The sequence below is a fragment of the Caretta caretta genome, chromosome 5, assembly GCF_965140235.1.
Source record: "Caretta caretta isolate rCarCar2 chromosome 5, rCarCar1.hap1, whole genome shotgun sequence".
NCBI lineage: Eukaryota > Metazoa > Chordata > Testudines > Cheloniidae > Caretta > Caretta caretta.
The window spans coordinates 34,265,089-34,284,232 of NC_134210.1; the positions used below are offsets into that span (position 1 = coordinate 34,265,089).

Below are 19,144 nucleotides of genomic sequence, written 5' to 3' on the forward strand. Positions count from 1 at the left end.
CCCTCCCAAAGACTACTTTTTCTGAGTGAAGCCCCAAACTCTGACCCACACCCCCAAAAAACTGTCTCCCAAAACATCTGCTTCTGCTAGGAGAAAGGGCCTAGAGGTGGGCCCTTTCTCACTAGAAGATGAAGACTGCTACTTTGTGAGGAGAGTGGGCCTTGGGAGAAAGCAAGAGAAAATCCCAAGACATTAATAAAATGAATACTGACTGGCCACAACAATAAATGACAAAAATAGTTTATTCAATAGTACATGTTACACAAAGTGAACCTCAAGAACTATTTTGTCCCTCAGGCAGTATTTTACTGCTACTGCCCTCAGAGCCAGGCTAGTCAATATTTACATAATATTTGTGCTATATAGATAGATTTTGTTACAGCCATACATGTCCTACATATGTCAGAGATGGGCCCATGTTGCAAGAGTGTATTTGAATCTAGAGCTAAATCTGAACTTCTCTAAAGTTTGTTACGTTTGTATCTAGCATTTTAACTTAATTATATTTTAATTTTATTTGGAGACTGGTGCCAGCTGCAAAGTTTAGATCCAAATCCAAAAACATATATTAATTTATAAACTTCTTGGAAGGAGATAGTTTTTAAAACTGACAGTGTGAGAAAAGCAGTCTTTTTGTGTCCTGACAATTCAGTTAAAGAGTGGCCCAATTGTGCCTTTTCTGTCATTTATATTTACTTGTTGGCACAGCAAAAAAGGGGGAAAAGTGGTGAATAGAGGCAAACAGATAAACGAAAAAAGCCTTTTGATTAAACAATGCACCCCCGACATTTAGCTATGTACAGACCTAATATTTAACATTTTAAAAAGACAATACAATAAAAGAAACAGCAGCTGTTTCTATGTGATGTCAAAAAACAGGTGGGATACAAGTCTCCATACCAGCGCAATCATATTGATCTCCTGATGATGCACATATGAGGCACATATGCAATCATTATTGACCCATCATGGGACTCATTTCCAGGAATATGGCCAGATAATGCCCCAATATAATAACAAACACTGTCTAGAATCAGAATAAACATTTTATCTGACAGATCAATAAAAATCCAAGGTGAAGCTGAAAAAAACCAGCATGTGTCTGTATCACAAAACAAATAGTGAGGTCCCTATTCACAAGGGCAACAGAGGCAGCAGCAATTTGTGTTTCCCACACTGCCCTGCCAATGACCCCAACCCTGACCTGGAGGGGCCACCCTCACTTTGGTGAGAGGCCATTCAGTCTTGGGTCTGCCCCTGGTGCCAAACTGCTTAATTATGTGTGCCGAGGTGGCTTTATGTGGACTACTGTGTCCACTGGGACTAAGCTGAGACCCCCCAAAATTCATATCATGGATCCCAGGCACACTAGTGAAAGGTTAGCAGAACTCAGCTCACCGCCACAGACATAGCCCTGAGAGAGAGACTCCTTGTGTCTTTATGAATGGTAGGAATGGGGAATGGATGGACCCCCGTGAAACGTTCCAGACCTATGAAAGTTTCACATCTCCTGGAAGTTTTGTATTATTTCCTAACTACACAGGGATGGAATAAGGTTAAAGTTGTACCTGAATTTTACGCTGCTGTTTAACAAGGCTGTTTCCGGGGGTGAGGGTTATCCCCATGTTTTTGTTCCCTGTGCCTTGTTGCGGGAAGCTGAGAGAAACCACACTTTTCAAAACATGTTACAACACAAGAATCAAAGCCATATCCCTTCAGTAGGAAATCTAGCTTTTGAAATCAGCCGTTTATCGGGGGCTCCTGAATAAGGGGTGTTTGCTATTAATTGTTAATGTCGTCTGCCATTAGAGGGCACTAAACAACCCTGCATTAATGCTGATTCAGAAAGAGAGAGAGAGAAAGAGGGAGAGTGACACCGATTTGGGGAAAGATTAACAAGGGATGTGGAGTCCCAAAAAAAAGCTTCTGAAGCGATCAAAATGCCCCAGGGCTGCTCACGGTGATGATCATAATAATAATAACTCAAATTGTAGCGAGGTCAGTTATTTACCAGTCTGCTTCTTAATGTGTGTGACTGCAGGTGGTGCAATGGGACATTGTGATTCACGCTCACTTTCAAAGCAGGACCCAGGCCCCGGTCTGAGGCACCCAAACAACTGTCTTCTAATATTAGCACGGCTGTATTTCTGGATCTATTATAGTCTGTCCAGACAGATCCCATTGTAATGGGATCTTTTATTAAAAGATTAGCACTATCTCCTGCAGTTGGTGGAAAAAAATCTGTTATCACTGAGTTATTTGCAGTTGTGGGGAGGGGGAAGTAGGGGAAAAGCCTGCAGAATAAAAGCTGGGGGGGGGGGGTTAAGAGCACTGGGAAAGGGGGGGGGAGGAATCGGTAGAATTTACGCACGAATCCCAATGATCTGGCAGTGTCCAAGAATTTTTGTCTGCATACTTTGCTGTCTGTTGTGCTTTGGTGGCTCAGAGCAGCGAAAGAATCGAAATTAAAAAGGCAGCTTTTGAATAAACAATACCATTTTCCGTTAAGTAATCATTTTGTATAAAAGGAAATATCGCCTACTCAGTTTCATTCAGCGGTGCCAAAAAATGTTATAAATGAGAGACCGCCAACTTTCGAAGGGGAAGAATAATGCCAGACTGTGCTTAGTAAACTAGTGCTCTAGAAGTTCATTATCGATGTTGCAACCTTTTTTATTCTGAAAGGAGACCGCCTACGTCGCCCCCGTTCCAGGCGCTCCCAGTGAAAAGATTGTCACTTGGGTAAAACCCCAGGTATTAAACTTTTGTTTGTTTTTGACCAGTCCCGGAGCGGGAGATGTGTGTGCGCCAGACACCTAACTACTGTTTGAGGTGTTGGGGTAGATTTATTATTAATCACAACCATAGAGTGGGCATGTCACCCACACACACACACACCACCACCACCACCACAACAACAACATATCTCCCGAGAGACTTCATCACCTTTTGCTGAGCCCCAGAACTTCTAACAAGAAGCGAAAACATTTCCGCATGCTGATCAGGTTGTAGTTTTGTTTTCAAGTTCCTTTGGCCATGATGTGGGGGGCTAGGGGAAAGGATCGCGCCTCTCCGTCCCCAGTCAAGTGACATGGCTCTTGCTTTAGTCCTATAAATTGTGTTAAAGCCCCTAGCTCCTCTGCGTGCGCGCCTCCTGGTATTAATGACACGAGTGGATAGTTCTTCTCTCTCTCTCTCTAAGCTCCAGTTACCATTCTGTTTTTTCCCTCCTTCCTGTTACTGCGCAAAGAACTCCAGCGATTCCCTCTTGCAGATTTGATGTGAGACTGTGTGTGCGTGAGTGTGTGTGTGAGAGAGTGAGAGAGAGAGTGAGAGAGAGAGAATGTGTATATGCACCTAAGCCAGAGAATTGGAAAGGGTTTCCAGAAGGTGGAAAATGTCACCTGATTCACAGTGAACTTTTTAAATCTCCCCACCCCCGAACACACACACACATTAGGAGACCGCCCACCGCAGACAGCTAAGACCCCCTTATAGATTTAAAGAGAGACTGCTTTGAGAGGCTGACGTTCATTCAATAGAGCGATCATAAGCAGACTGACTAGTGCTCTCTGTCTTTCTCTCTCTCTCTCTTTCTCTCTGCTCCACTTGATATTGTTTCTGTCTCTTTCACTCGCTGGTATACTGAGGATGTTAAATCAGAGAATCCACCCGGGCATGCTTTTATTCCTGATGCTTCTGTGCCACTTCATGGAAGATCACACAGGACTGGGTAAGATGAGATTGTTTATTTGTAGATGTGTTTTATTTTCTATATTTTTCTCTATGTTTAGCTTTCTCCTGTTGAACGTCTCTCTACAAGGGACCAGCTTTAGGAATAGGACCGCAAGTTAACTATAAATGGGACCGCTTTGCACAAATGTATGGAGCTGACATTTAGAGATATTTTTGATCGGCCCCTTAAACTGCTATGCATAGTACAGAGCAGCGATGATGATGATGATTGTTATTTATTATTATTATTATGCAGCATGAATGAACAGCAGCCCCACACAGCAACTTGCTTAGTCCCAATAGGTGCTCAAAGTTTTTGTTGCAATGTAGCTTAGATTTTCCTCTCGACTGCTTGGCTGCAAGGATGGTGGGGATGGTGAGTTCCACGATCACAAATGACATTTTCAGACACTAATATTAGTCATTTTCCGGCTATCCTTTCAATATTTGGACACCCCCCGTCCCCGCGCACATACACATTTGTGAGTGAATTTTGTTGGGCTGTGAATTCTGCTGCAACTGGAGAATGTGTTTAAAATACATGTCCCAGGCGAACAAAAAAACAGAAAATGTAACAGCTGTCTTTTCCACGGGTGATTACTGAGGTTTTTTTTCTTGCTGCCGCTCCGACAACAACCTGAACGAGTTAGACTGATGGTTTTTACTGAATATTTTTTCGCTGAGCTGGATGCATAGGTTAACCTTGTGAAGGCAACTGTAAGGCGCTCAAAACTGACTTCTATCGTTCTTTTGATCCATGAAAACTGATTTTCAAAAGGGTGTTGTTTATTCAATTATTGCTTGGGGGGGGGAGAGCTATCCTCCCCCTCCACCGTCTCCCCATATATATCGATCTGAGAGGCCGATCCTGCACTTCTCACTCCGGGAAAATTCCCATTGGAGTAAGGAAACCGGATCGAGCCCCTGCTGGATTAGAATCAATTGCTATTAGAAGTCACACTGGTTATTCACGAGAGGCTCATCCCAACCAAAACTCTCCAACTAAAAAAGGGGCAGTTGCTTGGACTAATGTTCTTGGCTTGAATCCATCAACAGCAAAGATAGAAGTAAAACAAATCTCTATCCGATTTACGTGCAGTGCACTTCCCTATGAAACTGTGTCGGAAGAGACGATACCTATAACTTTTGGTTTGTAAACTCTCTAGTGGTCTCCTATTTCTGTGCCCCGGCCTTTTGTTTACTTCGGTCACCCTTATTTGGATCGCAGCTAACTTGCTTCAGCAAAGAAAAAGTCATTTCTTAAGGGAAGCAGCAGCAACCTTTCGAGATTTCGAAAGACTTTGCTAACAGGCAAATGTTACCAATTCTTGCCGATTGTAAAATGGCCTGGATTGAAACTCTGGGCAGCTCTAAACCAATGTTGTACAGAATTTTTGAGGAAGGGGAAAAAAGTATTTGCAAACGTGTTTTTCTTTTACCCCTGGTTTTTAATGCACATCCTTGTCAAACCTCTGTCACGCGCATGCAAGTCCCCCTGGTCTACACACGGAATAAATACCTCCGAAAACTGCCTTGCCCTGTTCCGATCAGGTTATTTAAACTGCGCTGCCTATTGCTCCAGAGTAGCTGCAGGTTATGAAATGGGACAAATAAAAGTAAACAGTCTAGTAAAAGTCAATGCAAGCCGCACGTGTTGTGTCTGGGTCACTGGTAACTGACATTGATATGGCTGGGTCTCTCTCTCCCTCTCGCTCTTGCAGCTGGGAATTGTTGGCTCCGGCAGGCAAAGAACGGCCGCTGCCAGGTCCTCTATAAGACTGATCTGAGCAAGGAGGAGTGCTGCAAAACGGGCCGGCTAACCACTTCATGGACTGAAGAAGACGTCAACGACAACACGCTTTTTAAGTGGATGATTTTTAACGGTGGTGCCCCAAACTGTATCCCATGCAAAGGTGTGTTTGAAAAGTGCTCAGAACCCGTATGTGCAGGGGATGGCGGTGGCCGGGATGGACTCAGCAGGGGCAGCAATGTTTCCCTATGCCACTCTCCAATCTGGATTTTAAAGCTCATCCAGTAAAGTAAATGCCCGGACTTGGACACTGTATTAGTGAGAAGGGGAAGGGATCTAGCCTCTGCGTGGTGAAATAGATGTGTGTGTGCAAACCAGCAGTTTGATCTTCCTTTTTGGTGGATCTCTCTCAGGACCCCACATTTTGTTTTCTGGACGGGGCGGGGGGAGGGAACTTGTTGGCTCCCTTTGTGCCTTGGGGGTTTGTCGCGGTGTTTGTGTAAACACCATTAATCCGAAGTCTGATGAGCAGACGAGGTATTAAAATGTTGCCTCTTTCTTTCCATCCCCTCCCCTTTAGAAACGTGTGAGAACGTGGACTGTGGACCTGGGAAGAAATGTAAAATGAACAAGAAGAACAAACCTCGGTGTGTTTGTGCTCCGGATTGCTCTAATGTCACTTGGAAGGGTCCTGTGTGTGGCTTAGATGGGAAAACCTACAGGAACGAGTGTGCTCTCCTCAAAGCCAGATGTAAAGAGCAACCCGAACTTGAAGTCCAATATCAGGGCAAATGCAAAAGTAGGTTTACAAATCTAACCAAGTCCCCCGAATACCACAGGGTGTGTCTGAATGTAGGGAGGAGGAGCTGACGTACTTTCCCACAATAACAAGATGATGTTTCAAATACTGAGGGACAAACACTAAACCACGTTCAACCGACAAGAACATAGCTGAATTGAGAATCCCCCACAGCCATGAAACACTGTGTTCACACCAGCTTCCCTGAGATGTGAAGGTTTTCCCCAGTGGCCTTTTTATGAGGAAAGCTGCTGAAGACTTTGATTGTGTCATTTGATTGTTTCACATGTTCACTCCCTGTATGAGGCATTGGATCTCCTGTTAATTATTGTATGTTTCCGTCTTTATTTCAGAGACCTGCAGGGATGTTTTATGTCCAGGCAGTTCCACATGTGTGGTTGACCAAACTAATAATGCCTACTGTGTGACATGTAATCGGATTTGCCCGGAGCCTACTTCCCCTGAACAGTATCTCTGTGGGAATGATGGAATAACATATGCTAGTGCTTGCCACCTGAGAAAGGCTACCTGCCTACTGGGCAGATCCATTGGATTAGCCTACGAGGGAAAATGTATCAGTAGGTATCATTCTTTGGGGGTGCTTATGGGGGGAGGGGAATAGTTCTTCATAACTAATTGTTTCACAATTTTGTAGAAGGGTTTCTGGATGCAGATTATTTCCTAGAACTTTGAATGTGTTGTGCAGTCCTGCAGTTTTTACTAAAGAAAAGGGGGAAATTTTACTTGAGGGACACCTGCAAGATTTTCAAAAAGAAAAGGAGGACTTGTGGCACCTTAGAGACTAACAAATATGCTCAAATAAATTTGTTAGTCTCTAAGGTGCTACAAGTCCTCCTTTTCTTTTTGCGAATACAGACTAACACGGCTGCTTCTCTGAAACCTGTAAGATTTTGGGCCCCAAGAGGGGACAGAGGGTTCAATCCTTGATATCAGTGTGAGTTTTGACACTGTTTTCAATGGGAGCTGGAGTCAGGTCCTCAAATGTATTATGATATGACAACAGAGTAACACAATCTCAACATTCAGCTGAACTGGTTTCTTGGAAACATTTGTCTTCAAGAGGTCTTGGCAAATGTTATTTAATGTCAATCAGATACATCTGATAACTTTTTCCTCTTAGAAAAAATCTTGTAGTGATTGGGGAGTGCTGTTGTGGATTAAGATAAGAAAATAACCTCAAAACAACCTGGTATTTTATATTAATTGTTATTCTTAACAATGTTTGTCACCACAATATGTTTGTTTTTATCATACACATTTCAGGTAACTTCATGTCTGAAAAATTATCTTTACAAGTTAAAGATCTCAAATCTAGTTCCATTGTGATAGCATGTGGTGAATTAACATTTTAATGACATAAACAACTATTTTATAAGGTTTAGCTTGAAAAATAATCAATTTAGAAATGTTTAATTAATTGGCCAATTATAGACCTCCCATTTAAGACACTGGGGAGAGGGGATTCCCATTGATTTCAATCAGAGAAGGTCAGGACCTGGTCATTTACAATATGCAAATTTAATTCCACCTGCCTGAGGCTAAATTCTGCTTGCTTTGCTCCTCCACACCCACCTCCCCCCACACACAGACCCATTGATTTCCAAATGCACTATGTGCTTGAGTAAAGTGAGAAGGATTTTACCCATAAATTTCATGTTCATTTTCCTATGAGTTCTTGATATATGAGAAGAGAGATTCTGCTTTACTCATTTCTGGTATCTTGTATTTTTAGAAGCCAAATCCTGTGAAGATATCCAGTGCAGTGCTGGGAAGAAATGTTTGTGGGATTTCAAGGTTGGCAGAGGTCGATGTGCCCTCTGTGATGAGCTCTGCCCTGAAAGCAAGTCAGATGAAGCAGTCTGTGCCAGTGACAACACTACTTACCCAAGCGAATGTGCCATGAAAGAAGCAGCCTGCTCCATGGGTGTGCTTTTAGAAGTAAAGCACTCTGGATCTTGCAACTGTAAGTGAGATTTTAAACCTTGCAGACATTTAAGGCTTCTGAAGGCAATCCCTAGGTAATGAAGACTTATGCCTTTAAAAATGAGAATTTCATTTAAAGATTTTTCCCTTAGAAATATATATATAATATATATTATACACATGTGTGTGATTGGTAAATTGCAACAGATAGTCAACGGTCTGTGGCTTGGACACTTTCAAGATACCTGTTTTTTGAGGAAAAGTCATGTTATCAGCAAGGGGTTGCCCTAAGAGCATCATACTAGCTATTTTTCCTAATTTGTGTGTGCTTCGCTGTTTGCTTTATTAACACTTGGATATATCCTAACTCCATCCAAAAAACCAAGCTTACTGTTAGCACATGGGCTGCTGTCTTAGAGCAGTTGCCTCTACTAACTCTGAATGAAGGACACAAAGCAGTTAAACCTAGAACACAAGAGCGCTTTTTATCTGATTTCAGGAATCTGCCAATAAAACCTGAGCCATTGATTCTTCAGAACTTTCTGCAATTATGACTTCATAGCTTATGTATAAAAAACCATATTACATAACAGCAGATGCCAAAGAGCATCTCACTACAAGTCACGTAAAATGCAACGCTGTATTATGGCTGTTCAGAGGGCTTTGAAAACATGCACTGAGCTGCTTCTGCGCTGTTGTTGTCCTTATTTAAACAACAGCTCCCCTGTATTCCCCCATCTAGCCATTAATGAAGACCCCGAGGAAGAAGAGGAAGATGAAGACCCGGACTACAACTTTCCTATATCTTCCATTCTAGAGTGGTAAAACCTCCATCACTATTGGAACAGCCACTGGGCAAGAAATCAATGTCCATACTGTAAATAAGTGTATGCTTATTTATTTTGGGGAGAAAGAAAAGTATACATATAGTTGAGTCTTGTAGACATTTATTTATACTGTGTCATGTTTTATAATTTATACATAATGTCTGGTTGACTGTACACCTTGTTTTTTGAAGAAATTTATTCGTTACGGGAAGAGCAGTGTTATTTATTGTGAGGTCTCTTGCTTGTAAAGTAAAGCTTTTTTTTTTTTTGTAAACTATAAAAGTCCATTCCTTAGAGCTTACCCATATGACTCTCATCTCTTCTTTTCACTGCTGTTAACTCCTCTCCACTTTCACAAACTTGCATGTCAGTTTCTGTTATGTTTATTTATTGGATTTTCTTCTTGCCCCTCTGTACATAAATGATCCCTCGGGTTTTTGTTTACAAGGAATCTTGACTGACCAAAAGGCGCTGATTTAAATATACTTTCTGGGTGCAGTGAGGCAACTTTAAGGACACCTCTTCCACTTAACTTTGCTCTGCTTCTAATCACTTCATGTACTGACATGCTCTCAGTGTGCTGAGCATTTATACTGTACTATAAGAATTCTGGACCCAAAGAAATTGAATTATGAAGGTTGTTAACAACTACATAGCGAACAATAATGAGAACAACGTTCTTATTCTTTTTTATTTTTTGTAACTTACATAAATGCTTTATCAGGTGGTTCCTTTAAGATGGTCCTGCAATACCACTTTTTAAAGTTCTTTTAAACTGTCACTAAAAAGGTGTATCAAAGCTTTATCAGTTCAAGTTTCTTGCTTGTCATAATACTTTTTTTTCTGATGCAATTTTATATTTTCAAACATGGTGAGTTAAATATAAATTCATTTAAATATATAGTTTTGTACTTTTCTACCATGTAAATGTGCAATGTATATAAAAGTTATAATGTGTATTTGTAAATAAATGAGTGAACACAATAGAAAAAAATTGAATTTTCCCTGTGTGCAGACCTCAATTACTGGTTGTAAAGGGTTTGGGGAGATTTGTCCCTGTTATACAGAGTGGTAGGGGAAAGGGAATTGTAAATGTCATTGGGATGAAGTGGAGTTGTTCAAGGACACAGCTTTCAACTGAAAATCCGTATCCACAACACTTATAATACTAAATACATTTTCTTGATCAGTGTCACCAGTGCACTGACAGCAAATAGTTGTAAATCCGTATCCACTTCTGAATGAGAATAGATATAACCCTTTTTTCCTTCTCTCTATGGTAATGAGATAGGTTTGTCATTAATTGAACTGCTTTAATTTGCATCTTTCTGGGATGGTTTGACTATCTATTTACATTCCTACTAAGTTTCAGATCCATGCCATGTTACTGGGGCACTGAGTTGAAGCTCCATCACTGGTCAAGTGATGGAACTTGTGTTTGTGACAAACACAAACACTCAAAGGTGTTCAAGTTAACCAAACAAAAGTTAAAGAGAAGAACCAGAACAATAATCACAGAACATGGGGGAAAAAATGCAACGGACATAGTATCTCTGGAAGGTGATTTGCTTTCAGAAGTAAAGTTCACTAGGGGATTTCCTTTAATGAGCTAATCCAGTATCTTATCCTCCTGGTGGATATCCATAAAATGTATATATTCAGAACACTGTAAACTTTATTCAATGAACTGAGCAGGAAAAAACAACAATGGTAATTTCCACTAGTATTGCATGGACCAGAATCCATTTTTCAAGTAACTTCACTGGACTATATTGTGCTCTCAACTAAGGCCCCATTCTAAGCACATGCTTAAGTGCCTTGCTGAATAGGAATATATTTTAGCATGTGATTAAGCAATTTTCTGAATCGGGGACTGAGAGAATTATTTGGCTCAATGGTTTTAAGTCTTCACTGTCCAAATACAATCACAACTAAGAGCCAGTTCCTGATCTCATTGCTTACCCCAATAGTCCCCTATATTCCATAATATTTTAGCTCTACAATTTCCCTGCTGTTAGGATTAATTTAGAGAATAGTTTTCATTTGTTTTGGGACATATCAATTATTCCTTTTTTAAATTAAGAAATAAAAATGATGGGTTTTTGGTTTTAAGTAATGTAGAATTTAAAAATAATAGCAGATACTTCCCCCCTCTACTTTATCCAGACAAATAGTCCTTTCAGAAGATGGAGGCTGCGGCAGGGTGCTAGTAAGGTGAGCAGGTTTTTGCTCCACTGAAGATAATATCATTTGGAAAAGAAAAGCAGGTGGGAGGGAACTCAATCAGAAACAATGTCTGACTAAGAAGAGAAAGCCAAAAGGCCTAATCGCTGAAGAAGAAAAATATAAAGCTATATCTCATACATTTTTGCCTGACATGTGGACACCTTAGTCATGTAATGATGTAATCATTACAAACTCTTACATCTGTAACCTCTCAAGAAAAAAAAGCATGATAATATAAGGAGAAGTAAATGTTTAAAATAGATACCTAGAATGATCAGAGACAAGAAAGGAAATTCTCTGGAAATTCAGTTAAGGTGCATCCTACTTCACCTCTGACAAGACAAAATAAAAAGGCTATATTCTTATTTTAGTTTTAAACAAGAATTTTGACTGAACATAATCAGAGAGAGTGTAGTCTACTGGTTACAGTAATCAAGCAGAAGTCTGGACTTCTTGGTTCTAGTTTCATCTTTGCCACTGTCTCACAAAGTAACTGTGGGAAAGTCACTTAGGTTCAAATTTTCAAAAGTGGCTGGCTACTAGTTCTGGGTGTTTTAAAGTTTGACTATGCAATTTTAGTCAGTAGGGCCAAAATGTACAACTTGGATCTCTGCAGTTAGGCTTCTAAATCCATATTTTGTCACCTAAATAATATCACGCTACTTCTTGGATTTAGGCACCTAACTTTAGGACCCTAAATTTGAGGTGTTTGGCCCATGAGAAAGTTAATTATAAGTATCAGGCACCCATGTTTGTTTTTGTGTGCAGGTGTATATATGTGGGACTGTAAGTGTGAGTGGTTTTGCTAAACATGAAATATATTTCTTACATCTACATCCATGGGATAAATTCAAGAACCATATAATATGGTAGCACCTTTTGCCTCTTTCCTTGCACTTTGCTCACTAATCCATCTCAGCCAGATATTCCAAATCTCTCAAAAAATTTCAAACAGCGGCCAAGCTTTTTTCAATTATAAAAGAATCTGACTTGAAAATGCTTCCTTCTTTCCCTCCACATGGGAATCAGGTGAAATTAAATTTCTATATACAGTGCTGTATTCTAGACCATGACATTTTAACATATCATGAATAACCAAGGCTAGAAACATCAGTACATTATCACTTTGAAGAGATAGGAGTCCATGCCTTCTGCTGAAACATAACATATGTTTGAAGACCTAAGCATTCACAAGATATCAGACTTTAAATTCATAACTCCCTGATGTAAAGAGGTAGTAATTACATTTGTATTTTGATATCTCTGTAATTCAGAGGCCCGCCTTTACCTGATCACTAAGACAGCTTTTGCAGGTAGAAGGATATGAAAAAAAATAGTACTAGTAAACACTTTTAAAACGCTGAATTTTCTAAGATAACATTTCTTCCATACATAAATGCATAATGGTGTTTGATGCTAAGAAGGCCTTGTTAGCACTCATTTGGGATGACCTGAATAATTCATGGCTTCACCTCTCCTGACTAATATGGCCAATCATGGGCGGTGGGTATCAAAGGCCAGAGGACGCTGAGCCTCCCCAAACAGCCTTGTGTGACTCCACCCATGCTCCGCCCCCCATGCTCCCTCCTGCTTCCCAGCGCTCTGCAGCTCTTCCCCTGTGGCCCGGGCCCTGGGCTGGGGGCTGTGGCTAGTGTGGGCCAGCCAGCAGCCAGGGACTCTGGGCAGCTGGAGCCAGTGCACGTGCTGCCCGCCTGGCACTCCGGGGCTGGTGGCTGTGCTACCAGCTCGGTGCTTCGGGGCTGGGGGTTGTGTCACCCGCCTACCTGGTGCTCCAGGGCTGGGGGGCTCTGGGCTCCGGTGGTGGAAAGGGGGCAGGAGGGGTGCAGTCTTGGGCACAAGGGTAGGGATGGGCCGGAGGCCTGCCTCCCTGAGCCCGCGGTTCACCCACCACCCATGTGGCCAATAAAGCTTTTCTAACGTCACATACTGGAGAGATCAGGCATGAAGCCGAAGGTGTATTTAAGTCACTCAAGGTCATGATGTTCAGCTCTGAGATTGATCTGGGGTGAAAGCCATGTTGCATAGCTAATTTTCTTGTCATTTATAAATATCTTGTTTTGATTTCCTAATTTTCAAATGGATTACTTGAATTTTGCCATAAGATTGAAGAACACTCCCAAATGTGACAGAAAACGGAGGGGAGTTTTGGACTTTGATGCTAAAAAGTTGGAAGATAATCCGTTTTTTTAAAAATGGCTATAATTTTCAAATGTGAGTGCCTAAAATTAGGCTTCTTAATTCACATATTCATATTTTCATGTATGAAAAGCACCTAAATCTCCCATTGACTCTAGTGGGATTTGTAGATATTCAGCATTTCTGAAAATAGGTGTCATTTTTATTGAGGTGTTTAAATGGGGATTCAGAAATCTCCCCACTGTATTTTCCACTGAATGCATCTGATGAAGTGAGCTGTAGCTCATGAAAGCTTATGCTCAAATAAATTGGTTAGTCTCTAAGGTGCCACAAGTCCTCCTTTTCTTTTTGCGGATACAGACTAACACAGCTGCTACTCTGAAACCTAACTTAGGTTTGAAATTTTTGGCCTAAATTCTCTTCCAGGTAGTTCAGGAAATACCAGACATTGAATGTAAGCTGCATAGCAAGGCTGCATGTTAAGAAATCACTGTTCTCCTGTGAAGTCTGATTTTGCACCAAACACTGTATCACATGGCAGGATCTTATCCTTAGCTTGCATGGTCAATTTACTCTTAATTTGGCCGATTATATTCATAAGCACAATTTTAATTTGTTTCCCATTAGGATCCAAATGGACCTCTTAGCATCATGGAATGTTGTATTCAAACAAACATTGCTTCCATGAGTCTTCTGCTGAACTTCATGTAGGCAAATTGATTCTAAATTTCCATCACTTTTTATTTAAGAGGCACCTGGAACCAGAAGAATGCCACTTAGGAAAGGATAGCCAGTGCAAAAACATTCCATTTAATGGCTTCGAAGATACTAAAATATGCCACCATTTGACTTCTGAATTAGAAACATTGCTAACAGAGGTCACAGGGCAAGATATGTAGCTAAGCAGGTCCTTAGACAGATGGCAGAGCACAAAGGTGAGACTGATGACAGTATAGTATTCTGACAATGAAAACAAGCTTTCAGACACAGAGGGAAGATCACATGTTCAAATATTCCAGCAGACAAAGATGTTGTTACTCTATGTCAAATTTAAGGGAAAAGTACTGTGAGTATCACTTGGAGGGAAAGTCTGTTCCTCAAACCCACACGTGACAACATGGTGTCTAAATGGGAAACTGTTAGTTAAACTGAAGTGCTATATGAATGAGGGTTAAAAATAAAATCAATGTTAACTCCTGAGCCTTGGGGACTCCAAGATCAAGGAGAAATAACTAACTGATAATAAACAATTCTTACCAGAAAAATGTGCATGCACCGTTCCACAAGAGCAGCTGAATACAAATAAAAGGATGAAGTATGGACTTTCATAGAGAAACATAAAGTGTTCTTTCTTTTACATTTCTTTTCCTTACAGTTTAGGGACCTAGTCCTGCATTCTTATATAGCCCATTGTCCCACTGGTTTCACTCTGAGTTTTTGATGAGCAAGGAATGCAGGATCCAGCCAGTCCTAATACATGCATTGTTCTGCATACTGTTAACGGAACATTTAAATTCAAACACAAAATTGAGTTCCAACTTGTATTTTAAAATATAAACAAATAAATAAAGGCAAAGAAACTGTCAAGGTTCCTTCCCCACTCTGAACTGTAGGGTACAGATGTGGGGACCTGCATGAAAAACCCCCGAAGCTTATTTTTACCAGCTTAGGTTAAAACTTCCCCAAGGTACAAACTATTTTACCTTTTTCCCCTGGACTTTATTGCTGCCACCACCAAGCGTCTAACAAATATATAACAGGGAAAGAGCCCACTTGGAAACATCTTTCCCCCAAAAAAATCCTCCCAAACCCTACACCTCCTTTCCTGGGGAAGGCTTGATAAAAATCCTCACCATTTTGCATAGGTGAACACAGACCCAAACCCTTGGATCTTAAGAACAATGAAAAAGCAATCAGATTCTTAAAAGAAGAATTTTAATTGAAGAAAAAGTAAAAGAATCACCTCTGTAAAATCAGGATGGTAAATACCTTACAGGGTAATCAGATTCAAAACATAGAGAATCCCTCTAGGCAAAACCTTAAGTTACAAAAAGATACAAAAACAGGAATATATATTCCGTCCAGCACAACTTATTTTCTCAGCCATTTAAACAAAATAGAATCTAACGCATATCTAACTAGATTGCTTATTAGCCCTTTACAGGAGTTCTGATCTGCATTCCTGCTCTGGTCCCGGCAAAGGCAACACACAGACAGAGAGAACCTTTGTTTCTCCCCCACACCAGCTTTGAAAGTATCTTGTCTCCTCATTGGTCATTTTGGTCAGGTGCCAGCGAGGTTATCCTAGCTTCTTAACCCTTTACAAGTGAAAGGTTTTTTCTTCTGGCCAGGAGGGATTTAAAGGTGTTTACCCATCCCTTTATATTTATAACAGAAACCAAGCAGTGGAAATAAGTAAATTAAAATAAGGAAATTGTTCAATTTTACAAATTTGTTAAGTCTGAAAATAATTGTGGAAGAGAGGCAATAATGAATGAGACCTAAACTGGTCAGGATAGCAAGGATAGCAAAAGAAAACAAGGAGAGACACTTTGAGAAATAATGGATAATGTTTCACACAATACTTTTCAGCTGATAGATGGTTTAAGCAGGGCAATTGAAAATTCTATTTTACACACTGGCCCCATCAAAACTGCAATACTTATGAAATGGATGGAATAAAGAAGGAGCCAAGTTACAAACTGTTGCACATGGAGTAATGGGATTTTGTACTTAATTTTGTAGTGAATGTATACTACAAATATGTCATCTGCTTAAGACTTCAAAATTGAATGTTTCATCATTTCTTCTTTTGGAATTTGACTTAAAATTATTAACATTCTCACTCAGTTCATGAGAAGTGGGGAGGGACTAAAATAAATTGCACATCCCAATCCAATCTTCACAGAAATAAATTAATTTAATGCTAGTCATGTTGATTTCCTACTTTTTAAACATTTTAAATATTGAATTGATTTAGTCCTTAAGTTCTGCAAGCAGAGCCCAGATTGCGGTCTGTGGCAGTGGAAAGTTTGTCCTAAGTAGTGTGCAGTGACTCAACCTGCCTGCAATCCTATTCCAGGGTGTGAGATGGAGCAGGTATCCTAAAGATTGGTGGCCAAACAAAGCCCACCAAGTGTGTAAGACTGGTAGGGTAGATGGGGCAGAACAGTATGTCTGGGAGCTGTGATGATTCATTTAATGTCCCAGGCATTCTCAGCTGCAGTTGAAAGCTGTGTTCCACTGAGTGTAATATAGCAAATTGCATCCACGTGTGTCCGCTGGGGTGAATCAAACCAAGGCCCAGACCAGAAGCCTGTATCTAAACCCTCACTCCCAACTTGCTGAAAGTGCTTTATCTGGATCTGAAGTGTGCAGTTTGGAACTATATCTATAGAGGGCCTTACGTGGAACCCCAAATCTGTACCCCTCCAAACCTGAGGAATGGCTGCATCTAGAGCTGGACTTTACAGCCCATGTCCACTTCTTGTTTACATTTTGCTTAGTTATAAAGGAAATCTATATATAATAAAATTAATCTGTCTGGAGACATGCTCAGTTGCATTTTGAGCTCATCCACATGGATACTGTAAATCAAAAATAATTTAAAAAGCATAGTCTTTATCATATTATTGAAAAAATATGTGGTGCACAGGCTGCAGGACCCATTCCTGAGGCAAACACTATTTTTGTTTTTAAATACATTACCAGCCCGCCTGTTTATAATTTGGTGGCACATTACAGTGCTTTGTTAGAACTAAAAGATCAGGTATATATCCTTAGGAATTTAAAGACATCAGACGTTTGAGGCCAAATCCTGCCCACCTTACTCACCGGAGTAGCCCTAAGGAGTATATTGTACAGTACCTAGAGCACACCCTTCTGAACAATTAGTGGAAGCTAATGGACACCCTTCTTAGAAGGCTGTTCTCATACTGTCTCTTCTCTCAGCCAAAAAAGAAAGTGGCATAAGGGGAAAAAATGAGGACAGGAGAGGGACCTGAAAATCAGAGTGTGAGGGAGACAAAGAAATAGAGAAGTAGTAGAAAAGATAGTGTGGCAAGGGCAAAGAAAAAGAGGAAAAGGGAAGAAAGGTCAAACAGGGGAGAGCAGAAAAAGAGATTAAAAACATACAAGCTGCATGTAAAGAGCTGCACAGAGGAAGTCACAATTTTTATTGTTCCCAGAAAAGATGTGAACAATGCTAAATACTCTTGAGTGCCATCTACTGGCACATTTGCTATTAGTTAACTGTATTGGCTAGACTGCAGCTGGACTGGACTGGTACTTAGGATGCCAAAGTTCTATTTACTGGCCTTCTGGGTGTTCTTGGGCAAGTTATATCACCTCTGTGTGCCATAGTTTCTCCATCTGTAAAATGAGGGTGGGTCATGATATTGAGCTCCTTTTATACAGTGCTTTGAGATGTATTGATGAAAAGTGCTGTATAAAAAACTCGGTATTATTAATTATTACAATATATATATATATCCATTGTACAGCACTCTAGTAACGAAAAGTAAAAAAAAAAAGAAAGAAGCAGGAGAGAGAGAAGAAAAAAAGGAAAGAGCAGAAGAGGAAGAAGGTGGGAGGGGAGAAAAGAACAATAGGAGTTAAGGAAGAGGAGGGGAATTGATTAGGATATAAGTGGTTAATTGCTAAGGACAACACAATTTCCACTGTATATTCCTCTGTTTGTTTTACTGTTTATGTGTGGGGAACAGTAGTGTCTTCAGAGCTATATTTTTGGCACACAATAACTGTGAACACCTTTGTGTAAGATTAATAAATGTAAGGAGTGCATTCAACATATGAATAAGCAAGAAATGGAGGGCCACATTTTTCAATACCCATTTTAAACATGTAATTATCCCACAGTGAGAATACAAGACAAGGGTTACATCTGCACAAAGCAATATCTGTGTGGGTATTTGTGCTTGAAAATCTGACCCACATCTATCAGAGAAGGCTTCCGGGGAAGGCTGAACACATGGAGTTCTGAATAGAGTGGGACAGGTTTTGTTCTGCTGCTGTATTTACTGGCTGATGTGTTACCTTTATTGTGAGTGATATCTCTTTAGGGATTGTGAGTTTAATTATTGTCAGGTGTCAATGTTTTCAAAAGCACCTACATTTCTTAGGAGCCTAAATCCCATTTTCAAAGGTGACTTAGGCATGGATGGCCAGATTTTTAAAGATATTTAGGCACCTAAAGATGCAGCTAGGCACCTAGCAGGATTTTCAAAAGTGCTTAGGAACCTATCTGCACAGTTAGGCACCTAAATATCTTTAAATATCTGGCCCTTAGGCTTTCAATGACACTCCTAAAGTCAACTCCTAAATTCCTTCTTAAGTCACTTTTGAAAATGGTACTTAGACTCCTAAGTCACTTAAGCAGTTTTGAATACTTTACCTAGTGAGCCTAGAGCTCAAGCATGTTTATATTAAAACTAAATAGTAAATAGATATAATATTGACTCATTTCTAATATCCTATATCTGACCATTACAATCACAAATTACAGCATGCGTAGCCCACCAATAAAATGGTCTTGTCCTTTTTTCTACTGAAACATTTTGTGATGTGTAGCATGTCACCTCAGTAAAGTGACAGGCATATCACAAGCTGATTTTTGGTTGTGACATGTCACTGTTTCTAACTTATTTGTTACTTACATTGAAATACCAGGACTGATTACTGATTTAG

The 19,144-nt window shown here is 40.3% G+C and overlaps 1 protein-coding gene across 2 annotated transcripts; it reads left to right on the plus strand.

Moving 5' to 3' along the window:
• The first annotated feature begins 3,022 nt into the window (after positions 1-3,022).
• On the plus strand, positions 3,023-9,337 carry FST (follistatin). 2 transcript variants are annotated; one of them, XM_048850046.2, is made up of 6 exons: positions 3,023-3,733; positions 5,457-5,648; positions 6,066-6,284; positions 6,638-6,862; positions 8,038-8,268; positions 8,728-9,337. In XM_048850046.2, coding segments are annotated over exons 1-6 (951 nt in total). In that variant the 5' UTR covers positions 3,023-3,651; the 3' UTR covers positions 8,730-9,337. The 2 variants fall into 2 exon arrangements, with proteins under 2 accessions (XP_048706003.1, XP_048706002.1); XM_048850045.2 differs by having other exon boundaries at positions 3,026-3,733; positions 8,971-9,337.
• Positions 9,338-19,144: the final 9,807 nt, after the last annotated feature.